The following is a 19,237-nucleotide window of genomic DNA, read 5'->3' as shown; positions in this document are numbered from 1 at the left end:
TAAACTGATCTCCTTCTAGTTCCCAGGATGGGCCCCAGGCTGAATCTTTACAAAAATTTGAAGTGTACGAGGGATCCTAGCTTGGTACAGCCACTTTGGAAGGGAGTTGAACAGTATCTTTAAAAGTTAACAATTGCACAAACCCCATGACTTGGCTATTTCATTTCTCTGTTGAGAAACATTCACAGACACGAGAGGAAGCACATATAAGGACATCTATTGCAGCTGTGCTTATTAGCAGCAAAACCCTGGAAACATTCTAAATGTCCATTGGGAGGGAAAGGTTAAAGCATCCACCCAAGGAGTATTAGATAATATTGGGTCCTGGAGCAACCTGTCAGAGTTCATGTCCCAGGCCAGTCATGTACTAGCTGTAGAACCAAAGACACATTACCCAGTCTCTCGGTGCCTCGGTTGCCTTATCAGTAAAGTGGGAATAATAATACAACCTATTCCGTAGCATTGATGAGATAATGCATATAAAACACTTAATTTTGCCACATTGAAAATGCTCTAAGGTGGGTGGGGGGAAATGGATAAAAGTGGTCAAAATGTTTAGCTATAAGTAAGTATTGTGACCACAGTTAATATTGTATTGTGTATCTTTAAGTTGCTAAGACAGTAGATCTTAAAAGTTCTCATTGCAGGCAAAAAATTATAACTATGTAAGGTGATGAATGGCGACTAAACTTAATGGTAGTGATTATTTGGAAACACAGATTAAATCATTACCTTGTATACCTTTAGACTAATACAACATTACATGTTAATTATATCTCAATAAAAATGGAAGGGGGGAAGGAAATGCTACAATTATAAGTAAGCATCCTTGAAAAGGAACAAGGAAGATCTGCATGTGTTAACATGGAAGGCTAAGACATAACGAGGAGGAAAGAAAAACTTCAAAAACAGCACAGACAATGTAGCATCCTTGATGTAAAAACTCACCCCCAAAATTATATCATACATTTTCAATTAGTAAAACAAAGTGGCAGAAAACTGTAAAATCTAGTATCATCTATGTAAAAACACAGGCACAAGATACAATATGTTTTCTATGGGTAAGTTGCATGTGTACCTAAACACACTTTAAAAAGTCTAGAAGAACACAAGCCGAATTGATAGCGGTGGTCACCTCCAGACATTAGGGAAGTGACGGGGTCTGGGGAGTCATCTATTCTACTTTATTTTGTTTCCAAGGAGAACGTATGCAGGGGGTTTTTTAAATTAATTTTAAAAATAAAATTTATGGAGGCAATAGGACTCCTCACGTGAGCAGCTACTTCCAAGTGGGCCATTCTGTCTTATGTTCATGAGGCTGTTTGGGGGAAATTGGCCTTGCACCCAGCAGGTGCTCAGGACAGAGACACAGGAAAAGGAACCAGGGCAGGCCTCAGTGCAGAAAGTCTCTTTGGCAAGGCAGGGAAGTGCACTGGTTCAGAGCCTAGACCCTGCAGCCAGGCTCTGCTGCTTTCCAATCCCATGACCTTGTATACGGTTCCTACTCCTTCCATGCCTCAGTTTCTACCTCTGTGACCACAGGAACAATAACAGAAACTACCTCATAAGAGGGTTGTCAGAAGACTGACTGAGCTAATGAGGCAAAGTCTTGGGGACAATGTCTGGCTAAGTAGAAGTTAATAATTACTATGATGACTCTCCTAAGATAAACAGGGGGAAGGGCTGCCACAGATCTCAACTTCAGTCAAATGCAGGACAACAGGGAGTCCCCACGCTCAAGGCCTAAGAGAAATCAGCAATACAATTTAACACTTCTGAACTGCTGTCCCTTTTCTATGTGCTTTATATGTACTAACTCATTTAATCCTATGAGACAACAATCCTGTAAGGCTGGTCTTATTATTCCACAGCTTCAGAGACTGAACAAGTTGCCTCAGGTTACAGGACTAATAAAATGGTGAAGAATAAGGGTAATGATGATAACAAATATCTTATGTTGGCTACCAGTTGAGTTTAGAGAAGCATCCACTTGATGGCAGTGCTTAATTTAGCAGACATTTTTTCGGACATCTGTCCTGTGTAATTCAAATGTCAGCATTTTGAGGGATAGAGTGGTGAATCTGAAAGGGTTTGTGTCTTTGAAGGGGGCTCATGTTTAGTGGGGCAGCCAGATTTGCGCTTGGTGGGGGCGGGGGGTGGATGGTGGGGTTTGGCAATATTGTCATGAAGGAGAAGACATCCATGAAGGATGAGTGGGATTATAAAAGGGCAGGGCGTGGGGGTGATGTGAGCAACATTGCCAGGAGCTGGAAAGGCCTGGGGACTGAAGGTTAGCCCAGCCTGGCTGAAGGGACAAAGCCAATCTAGGGCTGGAGGAGGGGAGATGGGAGGAGGCAAGGTTGGACAGTTGCTGATGCCAAATCACCAAGGGGTCTAACTTGAGGGTAAGGGGTCAGAGCAGTGCTGCCTTTTCCAAAAATTTAAATGTCTGTTTCAATATAAAAGTCATTCATGCTCCTCAAGGCAACTGGTAAGCAACAGAAGACTAGGGAACGTGAAACTAAATGTACGAAATTCCAATACTCCCATGACCCTGGGTCATAAGTTGGAGTATCTTTTTCCAATCTCTGTCAACATTTGTCTGTTTGTGTTACATTGCAGGAGGAGCAAGAGCAGGGAACTGATAGCCCCAGAACAATCACCAAGCAGCTCTAAGGACTCCTCTTTTGCAGATAAGAATTAACCCTCAGAGAGGTGATCTACGATTGCTTTTCCCTTGACTTCCCTGAGCTATCCCATCCATCCATACCCTCCACCCCAGGCTGACTGAGGGGATGCGCTCTCCAACGTGCTTCTACTGAGGGTTTGTGTCCTTTTGTTCACGGCTATATCCCCCAGGGCCTAGCGCAGGGTCTGGCTCAGAGTAGGCCTCAGTAAGTATGTGTTGAATGAATGAATCAATCTTATCCAAAGCCTCTGAATGCAAGTGGCATCTCCCTCAGTTACCGTTGACCTGCTCTTATGTCCTCAGAGGCAACTGTTGATGATTATCCACACACACCCTAAGAATTATTTCCTTTCTCTCCTAACTCCCTTTCCTCCCTCCCTCAGCCCCCAGGGCAGGGATGTCTGGAGGAAGGCTAAGCAACTGTGACCTCCAATATAGTCCCAGGCACCTACCTCTCCAGTGGTGATGTGTGTTAGAGACTTAAATTGCATTAGCTTCTCAAAGGCAAAGGAGAAAACAGCAGAACGAAACCTGATGCCTGTGCGCTGGTTTAAGACCCAGCATGAGCACAAACTCAGAGACTTCAAGCACTCCGTGAAAAAGAGGGCAAAGCAGAGTCCCACCCCATAGACAATATTCCCTGATGGCGCTTCAGAATATTCCAGGATCTTTGGTATAACCAGCATCTAGAAGGAAGCAGGAATTTGGATTACTCAGTGCTCCAGTTTTCTTCTGGAGAGACTTGCACCTGTCCCATGTCTAGGCTGCTTGGTCAAAGTACCCTACCCACTGTAGGCCAACTGGTGAGCATGTGACCCCAGCTAGGACAATGAGACTTACTCTTTGCAGTCAGATTCTTGGGCCGAGGACCTGGAGGACAGGAAATCAAGTTGATTCATCTTAACTATGGTACTTGGAGGACACCGCTAGTTCCTGCCACCTACATTCCCAGAGCTGCTCAGCCACTTCTCAAAGCAGCTAGCTTGTACTGAGTCAGGATATGTTCTAGGAGCATTATATATTTATCTCATTAAAATTCACTCTGAGAGGCAGGTAATGTCATGCTCTCCATTTTGTACATGAGGGTTTCCATGAGGTCTACCACTAAGTATGTCATGGGATTCCTTGAAGAAGGTAAACAAATTGCCCAAAGTCACCCAGCAATTAAGTGGCCAAGGTTTGAACCCAAGCAATAGCTGCAGAGCTCACCCTCCTAACTAGTACTAGCTCTACTATCTCCAAAAGGTCATCTTCTGAGTGTAGCTGAGAGACAAACAATCCCCAGCTCCAGGCAGGGACTTGGACGTGCTAACCTCTAAAGCCTGGAGTCCCCCAAACCTTATGAAGCCAGCCACTTACTGGGCCTAACACGGCCAAGGCAGAGAAGAGGCAGCCCAGAAACATATCGAAGAGAGCCCTTGTTCTTTGAAATCTCATCATCACTCGAAGCACTGAAGCTTTTTCAATCCCATGTCTTGAGACTTCTTCTTCCCAAAGGAGGCAGAGCCTTCAAAAGAGGAAAACTGAGCCAGTGAACTCTCTTTGCATAGAGTATCTCAAGTCAGTCCCAGACATATTTCATCTACAAATGCTTCAGTACGTATCTCTTCCAGACAAGGCCTTTTAAAAAAACTACAGTGACATACAATAGTTATTCGTTAATGACTATTAATTATTAAAAACTATTAATTGACATATATTAATGTAACATATTAATTACATATTTAATAAAAAATTCCTTGATGGCATTTAATACCCGGTGTGTATTCGAATTTCTCTAATTACGTCAAAAACATGTTTTTATGGTTCGTTTGCCCAAGTCAAGATCCAAATGAGGTCCACACATTGCATTTAAATGACAAATCTGATAGGCTTCTTGTGTCTCATTTTAACCTGTAACAGCTTCCCCTTCTCTGCATTTTCTGCCATTTGTTGAAGAAACTGCATCATTTATTCCATAGAATTTCCCACATTCTGGATTTGTGTTGTCTAACATAACCTTCTGTGCCCTGTATTTTCTATTAAATTCCTAGCTAGATCCGGAGGCATAGTGAAACTCAGAATTCAGGTCAGCTGGCAAAAATACTTAATAGGCAATGCAGTGTATTTCTTTTGCATAACATCAGAAGACACAGTGTCTGGTGTCCTGTTATTAGTAATGTTCGAGGTGTCAGTGAGTTAAAGTGTATCAGCCTGACTCATTCACTGCCATTCATTCCCCATCACTGATGACCATTGCCTAGATCCACTTCCATTAGGGATGGCAAAATGGGGATTTCTAATTCTAGCATTCTTTCTGTATTTAGTAGCTTGAATTTTTCTATTAAAAAACAAAAACCTCTCAGGGCACCTGGGTGGCTCAAACCGTTAAGCATCCGACTCTTAATCTCAGCTCAGGTCTTGATCCCAGAGCTGTGAGTTCAGGCCCCGTGTTGGGCTCCACACTAGGTGTAGAGCCTACTTAAAAAATAAATAAGTAAAAAAGATAACTTTCCCTCATCGACTATTTCATTACCCTGAAACACAGTGAACTGAGGAAATAACCTAAGACTTTAATGTCACTCTTTCTTTTTATACAAATTAAGATTCATAAAACCCAAAACTCTGACCTCCAAAAAGTGCCTCCATTTATTTCAAAGTTCCCCAAAGGGTGCCCCAATGTTGGGTCACCTAATTAAAAGTGTGCCCTTATTTTGCCAATCTATGCTAACGATGCCAGGCTGTTTATGTTACATCAGCAAAACAGGAACACCAAAAACATTTCTTTGGGGAAAAAAACTGAAAAACAATATTTCAAAAAAGCATTAAAGAAGTTACCATGACAGGAATTAAGAATTTTGTTGACTCACTTATCCTTCTTTTTTATTTTGTATTATTTTGACGCAGGAGCAGGTAACTAGAAAATAATGATTCTCTTAATCTGGCCCTGGATGCTTCCCAAGTATCCACAATCCAGTCTGTCAGCGGCGATCACCATGTTGGCATCTGCCCTTTTACGTCCTGGCTCCTGCTACACCTTGTTTGGTTCTGCTGTCTGGAAAGCAATTATCACTGCCCATGATGAGAACATCAAAGACTATGCCAAGAGACTCCAGGACTCTCTGAAGCTTCCACTCCTCGCAGAGCAGGAGCATGGTGGGCCGCCCCTCGTGCCCAGGGCCTCAGAGCAGCACAGCTCGTCAATGTTCTCGAACAGCTCTATCAGCTTCTGGTTCTCAGCTTCTGTCACCAGGTCTCTCATGGCAGGCAGTTCTAGCCCTTTCTACTCCTTACTCCTGCAGCCATGGACACTCATGCCCAGCTCAAAGCCAGAAAGGAACAAAGGACATGAGAATTTTCCTGTCCTACATTTCCTCAGCTGCCATCAAAACCCCAGGCTGCTTCTTCCTTCCTGAGTTATAAAACGACTGCCCCATGCCATGCCCCTCGGTGTGAGCCAGATAACTTGCAGGGGGTGGGGGCGGTAGTCTGGGCCCTAGGTCAATACAGCAAAAATGTCTCCATGACACCCATATGTGTTAGAGGATTTTATTGCTAGTGGGCAGTATTACTCAGGTCAAACCATGGGGCCACCTCTTCTTGTTCCAGCTCTACCTCCCCATATAACCTAATCCACAGAGACAAAAAGCTCTAGAGTAGGTTCTACTTTGACTAAACAAATCCAAGTGTCCCGTAGCCTGCCCTCAGCTCACCTAGCAACCATATCAATTTCTGGCCATGATTACCAGATTCAGAAGACTTGCTTTCAGACTTGCCTTCCTCCCTTCATTAGCTATATAACTCTGAGAACATCATTTTACTTCTCTTAGTCCTCAATCTCTTCATGTGTAAAATGGGGAAAATAGCATATGCCCTGTTTACTTGTGATGGCCAAAGGAGGTGATGGATGGGGAAATGCTCTGTAACTATAGAACGATGAACACTATGGAGAATTATGATAGTAATACTGAAGATGATGGTGGTGATAATGTTGACTCTGCCACTGGGCTAATGACCGTGGTGGTGATGGTAATGGCTGGCAGTTTGTCGGCAAATCCTCATGGAAGTCAAAGCAGTTCTTCTGAGGGGCTAGGGAAGATGCACCCCAGAATTCTGCCTCTTTAATGGGGAACACAGAGAAAGAAGCCTCTCTAAAGGTGGGAATGCATGGATCATTATTTTTTCAAATAAATGTCCCAAAGTGGCGTGATGATAAAAGTATTCGTAGACAGACATGGTGAGTTATAGAATAAAAACAGCAGAATCAGTGCACTCAAAGTGAATAGACATAAATCAGGAAACCCTGTACTCACAATGGTTAAAGAACAACCAAACATCTAACTGGTTGCCTATTATGCACCGGGCATTTTTCCATGTGCTTTAAACTGAATTCATCATCTCTTTTGACTCTTACAACAATCCTATGAAAGACCATGAGATCAATTTTATGATCCATTATTTTATGCATAAGGACGCAGGGTCTCTGTAAGGGTAAGTGACTTGCCTGACATCATAGCTGGTAAGCAGTGAGGTTCAGACCAATATCCGGCATGATGCAAGAGGTAGGTGCTCCCTGAAAACTTTTTTTTTCTTTTACTGAATAATTCTGAGAAGCAGTGGGTCAAAGTTGAACCAGCTTTTGTTTTCTCAGTGCCCTCAGTACACTAATTTGCTTTGTAAACTAATCTCTGAGACCTGGCAATAATATGCCACGTTTCTCAAACTCCCTTGACCAAGGAATTCTCTTTTCAGGGAAGTTCTTATGGGACAACCATTTACTGGAACATATTTGGAAAATGCCATTCTCTACCTGGCGTCTCTCATGAAGTAGGTGGAGGTAGGAACATGAGCACAAAACATTTGAAATCACTTATTCATTCCCCACTCCCCACTTAATCCTCATATTACTTTGTGAAGTAGGTGGTACAGGAAACTCAATCACACAACTAGTTAGTGATGACTTAAGGATTCAGAGACTAGTCCCTTAACCCCAAATTTAATGATGAGTGACACAGATAACTGCCTGATCCAGAAGAAAAAGCAAAATGAACAAGAAGCAATAATTTCTAACTTTCTCGGGGTCCTGGATCCTTAGGCAAATCTGATAAAAGATATGAATCCTTGCTCCAGACAAAAGTCTCTAGCCCATATGTATAAAATCTGTATGCCATTTCAGGGGGTTCATGAACTACAGTGAGGCCTCTTGATACCAAGGAAGAGCTGATATTCTTTGGTTGTCTAAAGATGGGCCCTACCTGCTACTCTCCAGAATCTCTGGTCACCAATCCTGCAGGACATGATCTCTAACCAATCCAGTGGCTTGCCCAATATGACTTTACCTTTTAGCATTTTTGTCTGAGGCATCATGTACTGACAGCTGGGGGATGGCGTTCTCATCCAAGCGTTTCTGTAAACCTAGGGTCATGAGTGGGGTCAGCCATGACAACGTGAGGTATGAGAACAGGCCAGCATCATCCAGGGGTTGTGGGGCAGGAAACCTATCAGAGAAGTCACAGGTCATATAGTTGCCCTTATTTTTTTTTTAAGATTTTATTTATTTATTTGAGAGAGAGAGCAAACACGTAAGAGAGAGAGAGCATGTGAGATAGAGAGCACGAGCAGGGTGAGGGGCAGAGGGAGAGGGAGAGGGAGAATCAGACTCCCTGCTGAGTGTGGAGCCTGACCTGAGGCTCCGGGCTTGATCCCAGAATCCTGGGATCATGACCTGAGCCGAAGGCAGACATTCGACTCACTGAGCCACCCAGGTGCCCCTGTAGTTGCCCTTATGATATAGGCTCTAAAGACAGAAAATTAAACCAAGAGCAAGATTTTGCAGGGATAAATTATATATTATGTAAAAACCACAGTGTGGTCATCTGGATATACAAAACAGTATGTTTTTTTTTTCCCATTACTCTATTATGTGTGATAATTAAAAAACAGAAACAACAAAAACACCCATCAATAGGGGAATGACTTAAAAAGAAAGAAAAGAAGTAGGGTATGTGGAAAGCAATGCAGAAGTGTCCAAAAATAGACTCGATCTGTATGTAGAATATGGAAAGAGCTCTAAGCATAGTAAGCAAGAAAAAAAAGGCTACTTGCAGGTCAAGAAATTCAGTATATTTTGACATATAAAAAAAGGAAGAAATGAGAGAAGGCAAACAAAACTATATATAAAGTCAACCACTATTAATAATTATATATACACATTTACATATGTATATACACATTTATGTATTTATAATATGTATACACACATTTATGTATTTATAAACGTATATATACATTTATATATTTATGTATTATATGTATATGTGCATTTATGTTTTTATATGTACACATTTATATCAAATTCTTAATAGTGGTTGACTTTGACAAAGGGATTAGAATTGGTAAAAGTACAGGAAAAGAGATTCTCACTGTTTCACATTTTCTATATTTTGCTTATGTAATTTTCATAAAAACAATAAAAATGGAATAAAAAGTAATAAGAATGATAAGGTCATATCCCTGGAAATGATTCACAAATACAGAAATAATAATTGGATGAGGGTGTTGGCATTGTGTGTAATTTCTACTCTTTTTTCAAAGTTGCCTTTAATAAGCTGTGTGTTTCGATCTGAAGAAAATCCCATTAAAAAGACTTGGGGAGAAAGATGAGAAGACAAAAATGCCAAACACATGGGATGTTTTTGTTTCGTTCTGGACTACGGGCTCTTCTCCACTGGGTGGCCCTTCCCCTCCTCACTGTCCATCGCCCCCCCCCCCCAAGCTGTACCTTCTGGACAAGGCTGGAGAGAGAAGGGACTGAAGGGAGGACGGGGATCTGTACCAGGTATCACCAGATATGTGGGGCCATGTGTGATTGCAGGGAAAGGGCAAGAGTCTGTGAGCTGGTTCCGCCACTCCAAAGGCCTGAGAGGAGCAGTGTGTTTCTCTAGATGAGGCGACCCAGGTCCACTAAGTACCCAGGTTCTTTGTTCTCAGTGGAGATGACAGCAATCCTGTGGGAACAATGTAGCTAGTAGTGAGGGGACCTCAAGTTTTTTAAAAATAGGAAAACAACGGCAGTTTCTTTGATAGATAAAATCTTAGCAAACATGAAAAAAAATTAAAAAAAAAAATCTTAGCAAACATGAGAGAGAGAAGAGAGGATTGTACATACAAAATGGAGTCCTGGTGACAAAATGCTGAAGAATCAGCCTAGAGGAATGTTAAGGTCCTGTCCATACATGATGAATAAATGAGTTCTGTGCAGGCCCCCGAGAGCAAGACTGTATGAGTCCCAAAGACATTGGAGGATGGTTGTTTTCAACTATGCTTTACTGGACAAGGATACATTGAATTTCTTTAACTCCTAAGTTTAATGGTAACACCATAGGGCATTTGGGCCCTTTCAACAATCTTCATTTCTCTTAGAATGAAGACCAACATACTGAATGTGCCCTGTGGAGACTTGCATCCCTCTGCAGTCTCATCTCATGCCACATCCCTTATCACACATGACTCCAGTGACACTGGCCTCCTCAGTTCCCGGACATGTCATGTTGCGTTCTTTCCACCTCAAGATGGGGTCTTGGCACATGCTGGTCCCTCTGCCCAGATCATTCTTCCTTTACTCTGGCCTAGTAGATTCTTGTTTATCTTCCAGGGCACAGCTTAAGCACCAAGAACCTACCAAGCTGTCGCTGTTCCATTGTCCCTCAGCACCCCCACACTTCTTCATAATACCTTCAAGGAGTTTATAACCATGTTTAGGTTAGGAGTCTACTTGCTTATTGTCTTTCCCCCCAATGTGTGGTCCATGATGGGCAAGGATCATGTCTGTCTTGCTTACTGCTGTTCCCCTGAGGTCTAGCACAGTGCCTGGCACATGTAGGTGCTCAATGAATCCTTGTTGGATGGATGAATGAATGAATGACCGAACGAGTGAGTGAATGAGCTGACTCTGCCTCCCTGATGTGCCTCAGGCTGCTCTGGAGGTATTTGGCTCTGGTGGGTGACATGATTGTGTGGAGACATGTGGAGACATCTTTGGGAAGGGTGTAGGTGTTAGGGTCTGAGGAACATTGCCCTGAAGGCTACTGCCCCTCGCCTCCCCCTCAGAACTCACTTTGGCTTGAGATGGAAGGGAATCATCGTTCTCCAGGCAGCATCGTATTTCCCCCAAGGGAGGACTGTCGCCATCCCTGGTGCCTCAGGCTTCCTCACCTGCTGGCTCCAGGGGCCGTCTCCTAGAGTGTAAGTATTCTTGGGAAAGAAAAACCGAAAGAAATCAGCTTCCCGACCGATCTCATAAATACTATTCTGGAGTGTTAGACCAGCCACCCAAGGACAATGGACCTTCCTACATCCAGCTTCCTAAAGAAAGGCTGCTAGAGTCCGACAGAGAAAGACAAACACTGTATGATCTCACTTGTATGTGGAACCTAAACACAATAATAATGAAGCGCTCAGAGAACGGATTGGGGGTTGGCAGAGGTGGGGGTGGGGTTTGGGCAAAATGGGCAAAGGGGGTCAAAAGTTACAAACTTCCAGTTAAAAAATAAATGTCGTGGGAACTGAACATCATCATCATCATCATAAAATGAAATTTAAAAAATTTAAAAAATAAAATAAATATCATGGGGCTGTAATGTACAGCATGGTGACTACAGTTAAAACGCTGCATTGTCGGTTTGAAAGCTGTTAAAAGTAGATCTTAAAATTTCCCATCACAAGAAAAAAGATTATAATTATATGAGGTGGTGGCTGTTATGTTGTTAATAACTCTTTCACACTATATACAAATATTGAATCATTATGTCGTACACCTGAAACTAATATGTTTTATGTCAATTATACCTCAATTAAAAAATAAATAAAAGAAAGGTTGCTGGGTAGAGAATAAGCAGTGGGCCAAGACTTAGGACAACTGGGTCCCAGCCTTGGTTCTGCCTACATTCACGGGGTGACTCTGGGCAGGCCAACCCACTTCCCCAGGTTTTAATCTGTGATATGCACTTTACACAAGAATAAAGGGAGCTATAGTCACCCACAGAATGTGAGACCAAGTCACCCTCTGAGGGTAAACTTACTAAAAAGAAATCAAGAAGTAAGAATGTAGCCCCCCAAAGTTACATGTGACCCTTTGATAAAGTGGGAAACAACTAAAATTTTTTAAAAATATTATCTTTAGGACTTCGTATAGAATAAATAATACTATCTTAAAAGCATAGTAAGGGATTGACGAGAAAAGATTCAGGAGAGTTATTACTTCAGGTAGGGTAGTTGGGGAGTGAAGTGGGGGGGGCGTCTAATAGCTAGATGTGATTGTCAAGGTTCAAGCTGGTGAGTTGATGATGGGTTTATAGTTATAAGTAAATACATAGATAAATAGGTAATAGATGATAGATAGATAGATAGATAGATAGATAGATAGATAGACCAGGAAGGTATGTCATGACCAAGGATTATGATTCATCTAATTGCAGAAGCTTGAGATCTATTAAAAGAAGTCAAGGTTGAATAATATGGGACAAAATTTTCTAATCTAATTTGTGAACATTGAGAATACCCTGTCAATTCAGTTTCCTGGTATTTTAATGCAAAGTAGACCTACTTACGTAGCTAAGCCCTGAAACCATGTCATTGCTCATGTCCATGCCGAGATTCCCAAGGCCACCAGAAGATCTGGGGACCCAGTATATACTCCTCCTGGTCATTTTCAGCTGTCTTGCCAATCCTTCGTTTCCCCGAATCAGAGAATCTGAAAAGGCAGCAGGTAAGAGCAGCTTAGATTCAACCCTAAGCAGTCAGGAGAGGGGGACATCCCCCTGCAGGGAGCAGGCCAGGGTCAGGCAGGAGACTGCAGCACCCAGTTGCTGCTCTTCCCTCTGCCTGGGATGGGCTTGCCTCCCTCTTTTTAAACATCTACTCGGGCTCAGCTCAAGATCACTTGGGGAACACTTTTCTAACCACCCAATCTCAACCCCATAACCTTGGGCCAGGCCTACTCATAAAACCATGCTACTTCTCTTATCCCAGTTTGTAATTATATATTTGTGTAAATCATTATTTGTTTAGAGTTCATTTCCTGCTCTAAATAGAGAGCCTCACAAGGACAGGGACATGTCTGTTTTGCTCACTGTTGAATCCGTGGAGCCTGGGACAGTGCTAGGAAGATAACAGGTACTCAATAAATAAATAATAAATGGATGGATAAATACATAAAAGAAATGCAATTTTACTATTAACTCTGATTCTTAGCATTCACAGACTCAGAGAGTAGAGCTGGACACAATTTGAGAAACTTAAATAACCCAAGGTATTTTTAAAATATATTAAAATGCTTTTTATTTTTGCCTTTCTGAATATGTGATTCACGCCCAGAATATCCATGTGCCTGGGTTGGGAGAGGGGATGGTAATTAGGAATATTTCTGAAAGAATGGAGAAAGAGAGTATATAACAGGGCCAGCATCATGGGGTATGACCAGTGTCTCCCAGAGCCTTGTATCCAGAAAGGTTCAGGCTTGGTTAAGGCCCTGCTGTCACCGTTTGAAATGCTTAATAATTTTGAACGAGGAGCCCACATGTTCATTTTGCACCGGGCCCCGCAAATTACGTAATCGGTTCCGGTATTCAAATGTAGCTCTTGACGTTCAAATACTGGATTGCGCTTCAAGCAAATAGCCTTGCAGACTGACCAGTCTTGGGAGAAGAACCCGTTTCCTCCCATCCCACTTCCTTTCGGCAAATCACATGGTTGCGACTGGTGGACTCCGCTTCTGGAATTCTGCTATAGAGCATGCCAGACAGATTGCCCATCTGCCACAGCAAAGGATCGGTCTCAGAGCTATTGCCTGCCAGGGCATCAGGCCACAAGGCTTACTTGCCATGCGATGGTAGAAGTGAAAGCAGAATAGGTCAATCCGAGAAAGACAAATACCATTACGATTTCACTCATATGCGGAATTTAAGAGACAAAACGGATCGACGTAGGGGAAGGGAAGGAAAAATAAAATAAGAAGAAAACAGAGAAGGAGGCAAACCCGTAAGAGACTCTTAACTCTAGGAAACAGAGGGTTGCTGGCGGGGTGGTGGGAGGGGGGAATGGGGTGACTGGGTGATGGGCATTAAGGAGGAAACCTGATGTAATGGGCACTGGGTGTTGCATACACCTGATGAATCACTGAATTCTACCTCTGAAACTAATTATACGGTATATATTAATTAAATTGAATTGAAATAAAAATTAAAAAAAGAAGTGAATCTGTCAGGGATGGTGGAGAAGAAGAAAGAGAGAGAATGTCACACACTCTTTGTTTAAGACTCTGGGAAGAAACGAGGTTTCTGGCTGCTAGGAATCAGTCTAGGACACAGACACATTAAAGTAAAATTGGCATAACTCAACAGAAGTCCTTGGTGCCAGGACCACAGTATACTGCAGTACGGTTTATTCACTACACAAAGGTTTCCAGCGGAGGGAACGGCAGGGGCAGAGGCGGAAGCCAACAAATTCTAGATTGCAAGTCATGGGCTTGGCAAGCAGCTGCATCACTGGTGTGCCGAGAGATGTTTGTATCTGTAACTAACCTAGTGTTGCAATTGGTGGTTGAGCGTAGTTCCAACATGAATGCTGCTTGACATTTGGCTTTACCTTAATAACTAAGAGGAAAATGAAACATCAAAGATGTCTATGGTTGGATCTTCACTCATCTGTCAGTGACCTGAATAGTCTGTCAATACTGAAACAGTACTTCCTCATTTTTCTTGTGCTCTTCACAACGTAATGGTTTCAGGCACCACACACTTGTAGATTTAATCTGCATTATTAACATTTCCTGCATTTATTTCTTTAGCCTAGATAATCAACAAAATAATAAAACAGCCCTGCTTTATAAGCTTTTTTAATTTTTTTGTGTGTGTGGTGTAAATATTCCCACCGCGGCTGATTTCAAGCTACCCACGTGACCACTGAATATGAAGGTGGGAAGAGAGACATAGTGATACACCATTCTACAGTATTTCCATCCTACAGATGCAATAGAAATAAATAATTTCAAAATGTAAATAATAGTAAAATGCAGTAAAATAACTAGGAAAGTTTTCAATTAGCAATAATCGTGCCTCAGATAAACCTCATTGGCTACAATAATGCCACTGCGCAAAGCTGCAGTAAAATAACTAGGAAGTGGTACATTTTGAGTATCACCTTTGTCTTTGATATCATATATTTAATTGCAAGTTTATATAATTTAATTTTAATAATGTTTGTGTTTAACAACTGGGCTCTCAGAATTCCTCAAATGTGACAGTTTGTTCTCCTGAGCCAGTATGAATAGGCTCCAGCAGACCACTGCTGATCCATCTGGAAAACATGGTGCCTTTTTCTAAATCCTTCTCCCACCAGAGACAGCTTTTTCTTTTTTTTTCTTTTTTTTTTTTTAAAGATTTTATTTATTTATTTGAGAGAGAGAATGAGATAGAGAGAGCATGAGAGGGGGGAGGGTCAGAGGGAGAAGCAGACTCCCTGCTGAGCAAGAAGCCCGATGCGGGACTTGATCCCGGGACTCCAGGATCATGACCTGAGCCGAAGGCAGTCGCTTAACCAACTGAGCCACCCAGGCGCCCGAGACAGCTTTTTCTAATTCCCTCCTAAGTTAGTGCTGGCTGTACCTGGGGGTTAGCTTTCCTGGCTCCCTTGGTGCAGAGGGGAACAAGAAGTAGCTGAAAGTCTAGGTGAGGGCCTTGCTGAGGGGGCCTAGTGGGCTAACCACACTGCAAATAAATGAGAGTCATGGAAAGGTCTTGGGAGTGGAATATGGGGCTCACAGAGGCCTGGCATCCCTGGGAACACCGCCAGGCCACAAGCAAGTCAAAATGCATCAGTACAGACCCTCCAATGACAGCAGGGCAGGCAGTGACCAGGTGGACAAAAGACATTGCTTGGAAAAGCCAAGGAGCAGAGGACACTGTGCCTGGGACCCTGACTCGTCCTCTGCCAGGCAATAGCTCTGAGACTGATCCTTTGCTGAGAGTAACTTAAAGGAACTATTTAAATGACTGGATTAAACAAGAGCTTACAATGGTAAACATGAACACGTATTTTCTCTTCATTAACCAGCAGTTTAGGGGCTCATGAGGAAGACTATGTTCTTAGAGACGAAATAAAGATATTGGATGTTCTCTCACCTTTCAGCTCTGGTCTGATTTGCCAACCTGGTTTATTTTTACACCCCTGCGGAGAGATACAAAGAGGGTTTCAAAGGTGTGACCCATTTTTATATGCCATTTGTCCAAGAAACTAATAACAGGGAAAAGTAAAACAAATGAAGATGAAGAAAATATAAGCATGTATGATGGATATATGTTTGCAGAACACGAATTGCTCATTTAAACAAAATTGCAGCTCAGTCACACATTAGTGCGGGCCACCTTCCAATCGATGAGGCCCACCTTTGCTTCTTTGACTGGCCAAGGGAATTCCTTTAGAACTTCCTTTGGCAGTCCTTGAGAGGTTCCCTGGCCCCCCAGCTTCCTCTTGGGAAGAACCAGAGTGCAAGTTTATTCATTGTGATTAGTGGCAAGACCATCACTGCGGTGAGGGTGAAGACCAGGATGTGTCGGGAATAAAACAGAGAGGAAACAGACATTCCCAGCCCTGTGCTCTTCCCCATCCCTGGGGGGGCGGAAATCATGATTATAAACTTGGTTTAGACATGGGCCATTTGCATATGACCAAACAGTCTGGAAACAGGAGGGGAGCTGCTCCTGTGTGGCATGGGCTGGGCCGTCTGGAGTAGCTAACTTACTTCCTCATTGTTCTTACCCCTTTATCCAGCAGGATGTAGTGTCTAAGTCTAGAAGGTATGCCAGAGGGTAAGGACAGTATCCAGGGCAAGGTGCAGAGACACCGGCAAGCCAGCCTCCCAAGAGGTTTAGATGATTAGACCTTATTCCTGTACCTCTCCCTTCCAGTCCATTTACACCCTGTGCTCGTCAACTTTCCCTGCTCTGAGGTTCATTTCCTTCTGCTAGTTCCAATAGCTTCTGGAGGCCATCACTGGTATCTTCCTGACTGCTGAATCCCCACATCCCAATGCCTGGCCTTCTCCTCTGTTCCAGAAACTGGGAAACTCCTCCCCACCCTGATCTTTGTGCTAGTCCTAATCTCCGCCAAGAACATTCTCCTTCCAGCTCCTCGTGGAGCTGGTCCATTCTCATCATTCAAGTCTCAGCTCAAACACCACCTCCTGGGAGTAACCTTCCCAGACCTCCCCGGTGAACATTGTACTCCTCTTTCTATCATAGTTTCCTGCTTTATTTGCTTTACTTACCATTTTCTCAAATTGCCATTTCTTTCTTTCTTGGCTTATTTATTTTCTGCCCACCTCCCTAGAATATCAGCTCTTTGAAACCAGGGACCTTGTTTGTCTTGTTCATTGATGTATCTGTGAAACTAGAATAGTTCTCAGCACACAGTAGATGCTTAATAAATATGTGAAGGATAAATAAATGATGTAGATGCAGAGCCTGTCAAAGAAGGAGCCAGGAAATCCACATGGTCACTGAAGACCTCACATTTAGATTTTTGATGCTTTCCCAGGTTGGCTGCCACATCCCATTACAGACATACAGTCACAGGATTAAAAGAAGTTGTTTATCAAGCAAGCAATTTAAGCATGGATCCATTCCCACAGCACAGCTTCCTTAGTGCAGTGTGAATTTGTATTTAAAAAAACAAATCCAGGGCGCCTGGGTGGCTCAGTTGGTTAAGCGACTGCCTTTGGCTCAGGTCATGATCCTGGAGGCCCAGGATTGAGTCCTCCCGCATTGGGCTCCCTGCTCGGCAGGGAGTCTGCTTCTCCCTCTGACCCTCCCCCCTCTCATGTGCTCTCTCTCTCTCATTCTCTCTCTCAAATAAATAAATAAAATCTTTAAAAAAAAATAAATCCAGCAATTATTATGTGAATAGAATACCAATTTTGTTTGTTGTTATTGCTGTTATGGGGGCAGGAGTGTAAGTGTGTAGATCAAAAGCATTAAACATGAGTGTTTAAAAAATATATCACGACGTTTATAAGATGGTTTTTTAATTTCTTTGTTAAATACAACGAGCCTCAAAAACTGGGCCTCCTCCATCTTGCCCTTAGAGAGGCCTTGATGAAAAGGTAAGCTCTTGTGGACCTGGGCCAATCTTTTTTTATCTCTACATCTCCCCAGAGTCTACCACAGGGTAGGGTTCATAATGCACATCCAGAGAAATGGTCCAGAGCTTGCTTACTGTATCCAGGATCTTCAGCTCAACTTCTCTCTAGGCCTGGTGGCTCAAGCCCCAGTTAGGAGATATCCTTGACAACTGTTTTCCTTCATTCGTCATGTCCAATCCATCAGCATATTCTGTTGAAGCTACAGTCAAACGTATAGCTTCCAGTCTAAGTCCTCATTATCTCTTGCCTGGACAAATGTCACCACCTCATAACTAGCTTCCCAGCTTCTGACCTTAAGTCATTACATTGCATTCTCCACACAGCAGCCAAAATGGTCTCTTGAAAACATAAACCAGAAAAGATATTCTGCACCTTGAAACTGCCAATGGCTTGCATCAGGCTTAGAGTAAAACCCTGACTTCTTTTTTTTTAAAGATTTTATTTATTTGACAGAGAGAGACACAGTGAGAGAGGGAACACAAGCAGGGGGAGTGGGAGAGGGAGAAGCAGGCTCCCCACTGAGCCGGGAGCCCGATGTGGGGCTCGATCCCAGGACCCTGGGATCATGACCTGAGCCAAAGGCAGACGCTTAACGACTGAGCCACCCAGGCACCCCAAAAACCCTGACTTCTTACTAGACTCCTTACCCCATCTTTTTACCTCATACACAGCCCTCTGTTACCTGATCCTGCCACTTCTCTTATCTCAGCCAAACCACCAGGCCCCACTAGCACTAAATTCCAGGAGCAGTTTTCTCAAATATCCCAAATTCATTCTGGCCACAAGATCTTTGCAGTTGTTTCTTTGGCCTGGAACATCACCCCCTGGGCACCCCTGCCCTGAGCTTTGCATTGCTACCTCTTCATGCACAGGGCCCTGTTCAAATGTCATCTGTTTAGTGAGTCCTTCTCTGACCATCTAAAGGACTTACCACCACCCAAAATTACTCTCCTTGTTCATTGTTTGTTTCCCTCACTAGAAGTTCAGCTCCATGAAAGCAGTAACCTTGCCTGTCTTGTTCACTGACATATCCCCAGCACCTAAAATAATATCCAGTACATAGTAGGTATTCCAAATATATTGCTTAGTGAATGAAAGAAAGTTGGGATAATGTTAGAGAAAGAGCTTTAGGCAGGAGCATCCAAGTTCCTGCATTTCTGTCTCCACCACGGCCTTATATAACTGTTTGTATACCTACCTTCTCCTGTCCCTTATCTGCAGCACATACAGAAACACACAGTTCCACCTCCCCTGTATCAGACTCAGCCGTCTACAGGGCTGTCCCTCCGGCCAAGAGATACACAAGGGTAGGAGCTTGTCTTATGTTATACTCTTTACCCCTCCACAATTAGCCCGGGACCTTGTACTTAGCA

The 19,237-nt window shown here is 43.0% G+C and overlaps 1 protein-coding gene and 1 non-coding gene across 2 annotated transcripts in view; both read right to left on the bottom strand.

Moving 5' to 3' along the window:
* ABCC11 (ATP binding cassette subfamily C member 11) overlaps positions 1-15,888 on the bottom strand; it is a 58,427-nt gene extending 42,539 nt beyond the window's left edge. Inside the window, exons 1-6 of the mRNA XM_064580391.1 lie at positions 15,847-15,888; positions 12,277-12,419; positions 10,785-10,921; positions 8,008-8,166; positions 4,049-4,196; positions 3,142-3,375 (exon numbers count right to left, since the gene is read on the bottom strand). Of these exons, the coding sequence (XP_064436461.1) occupies positions 3,142-3,375; positions 4,049-4,196; positions 8,008-8,166; positions 10,785-10,921; positions 12,277-12,375 (777 nt within the window). The 5' untranslated portion in view covers positions 12,376-12,419; positions 15,847-15,888. The remainder of the gene's footprint in view (positions 1-3,141; positions 3,376-4,048; positions 4,197-8,007; positions 8,167-10,784; positions 10,922-12,276; positions 12,420-15,846) is intronic.
* On the bottom strand, positions 14,686-14,826 carry LOC123856273 (U4 spliceosomal RNA). The gene has a single exon (XR_008507398.1). It is a non-coding gene; the product is annotated as a U4 spliceosomal RNA (small nuclear RNA).
* Positions 15,889-19,237: the final 3,349 nt, after the last annotated feature.

Source organism: Mirounga angustirostris, unplaced genomic scaffold (genome assembly GCF_029215605.1).
Source record: "Mirounga angustirostris isolate CCGP_5_RB_7025 unplaced genomic scaffold, mMirAng1.0.hap1 SCAF_16, whole genome shotgun sequence".
In the NCBI taxonomy this organism is placed as follows: Eukaryota; Metazoa; Chordata; class Mammalia; order Carnivora; family Phocidae; genus Mirounga; species Mirounga angustirostris.
This window is presented reverse-complemented; position numbering and strand designations above follow the sequence as displayed.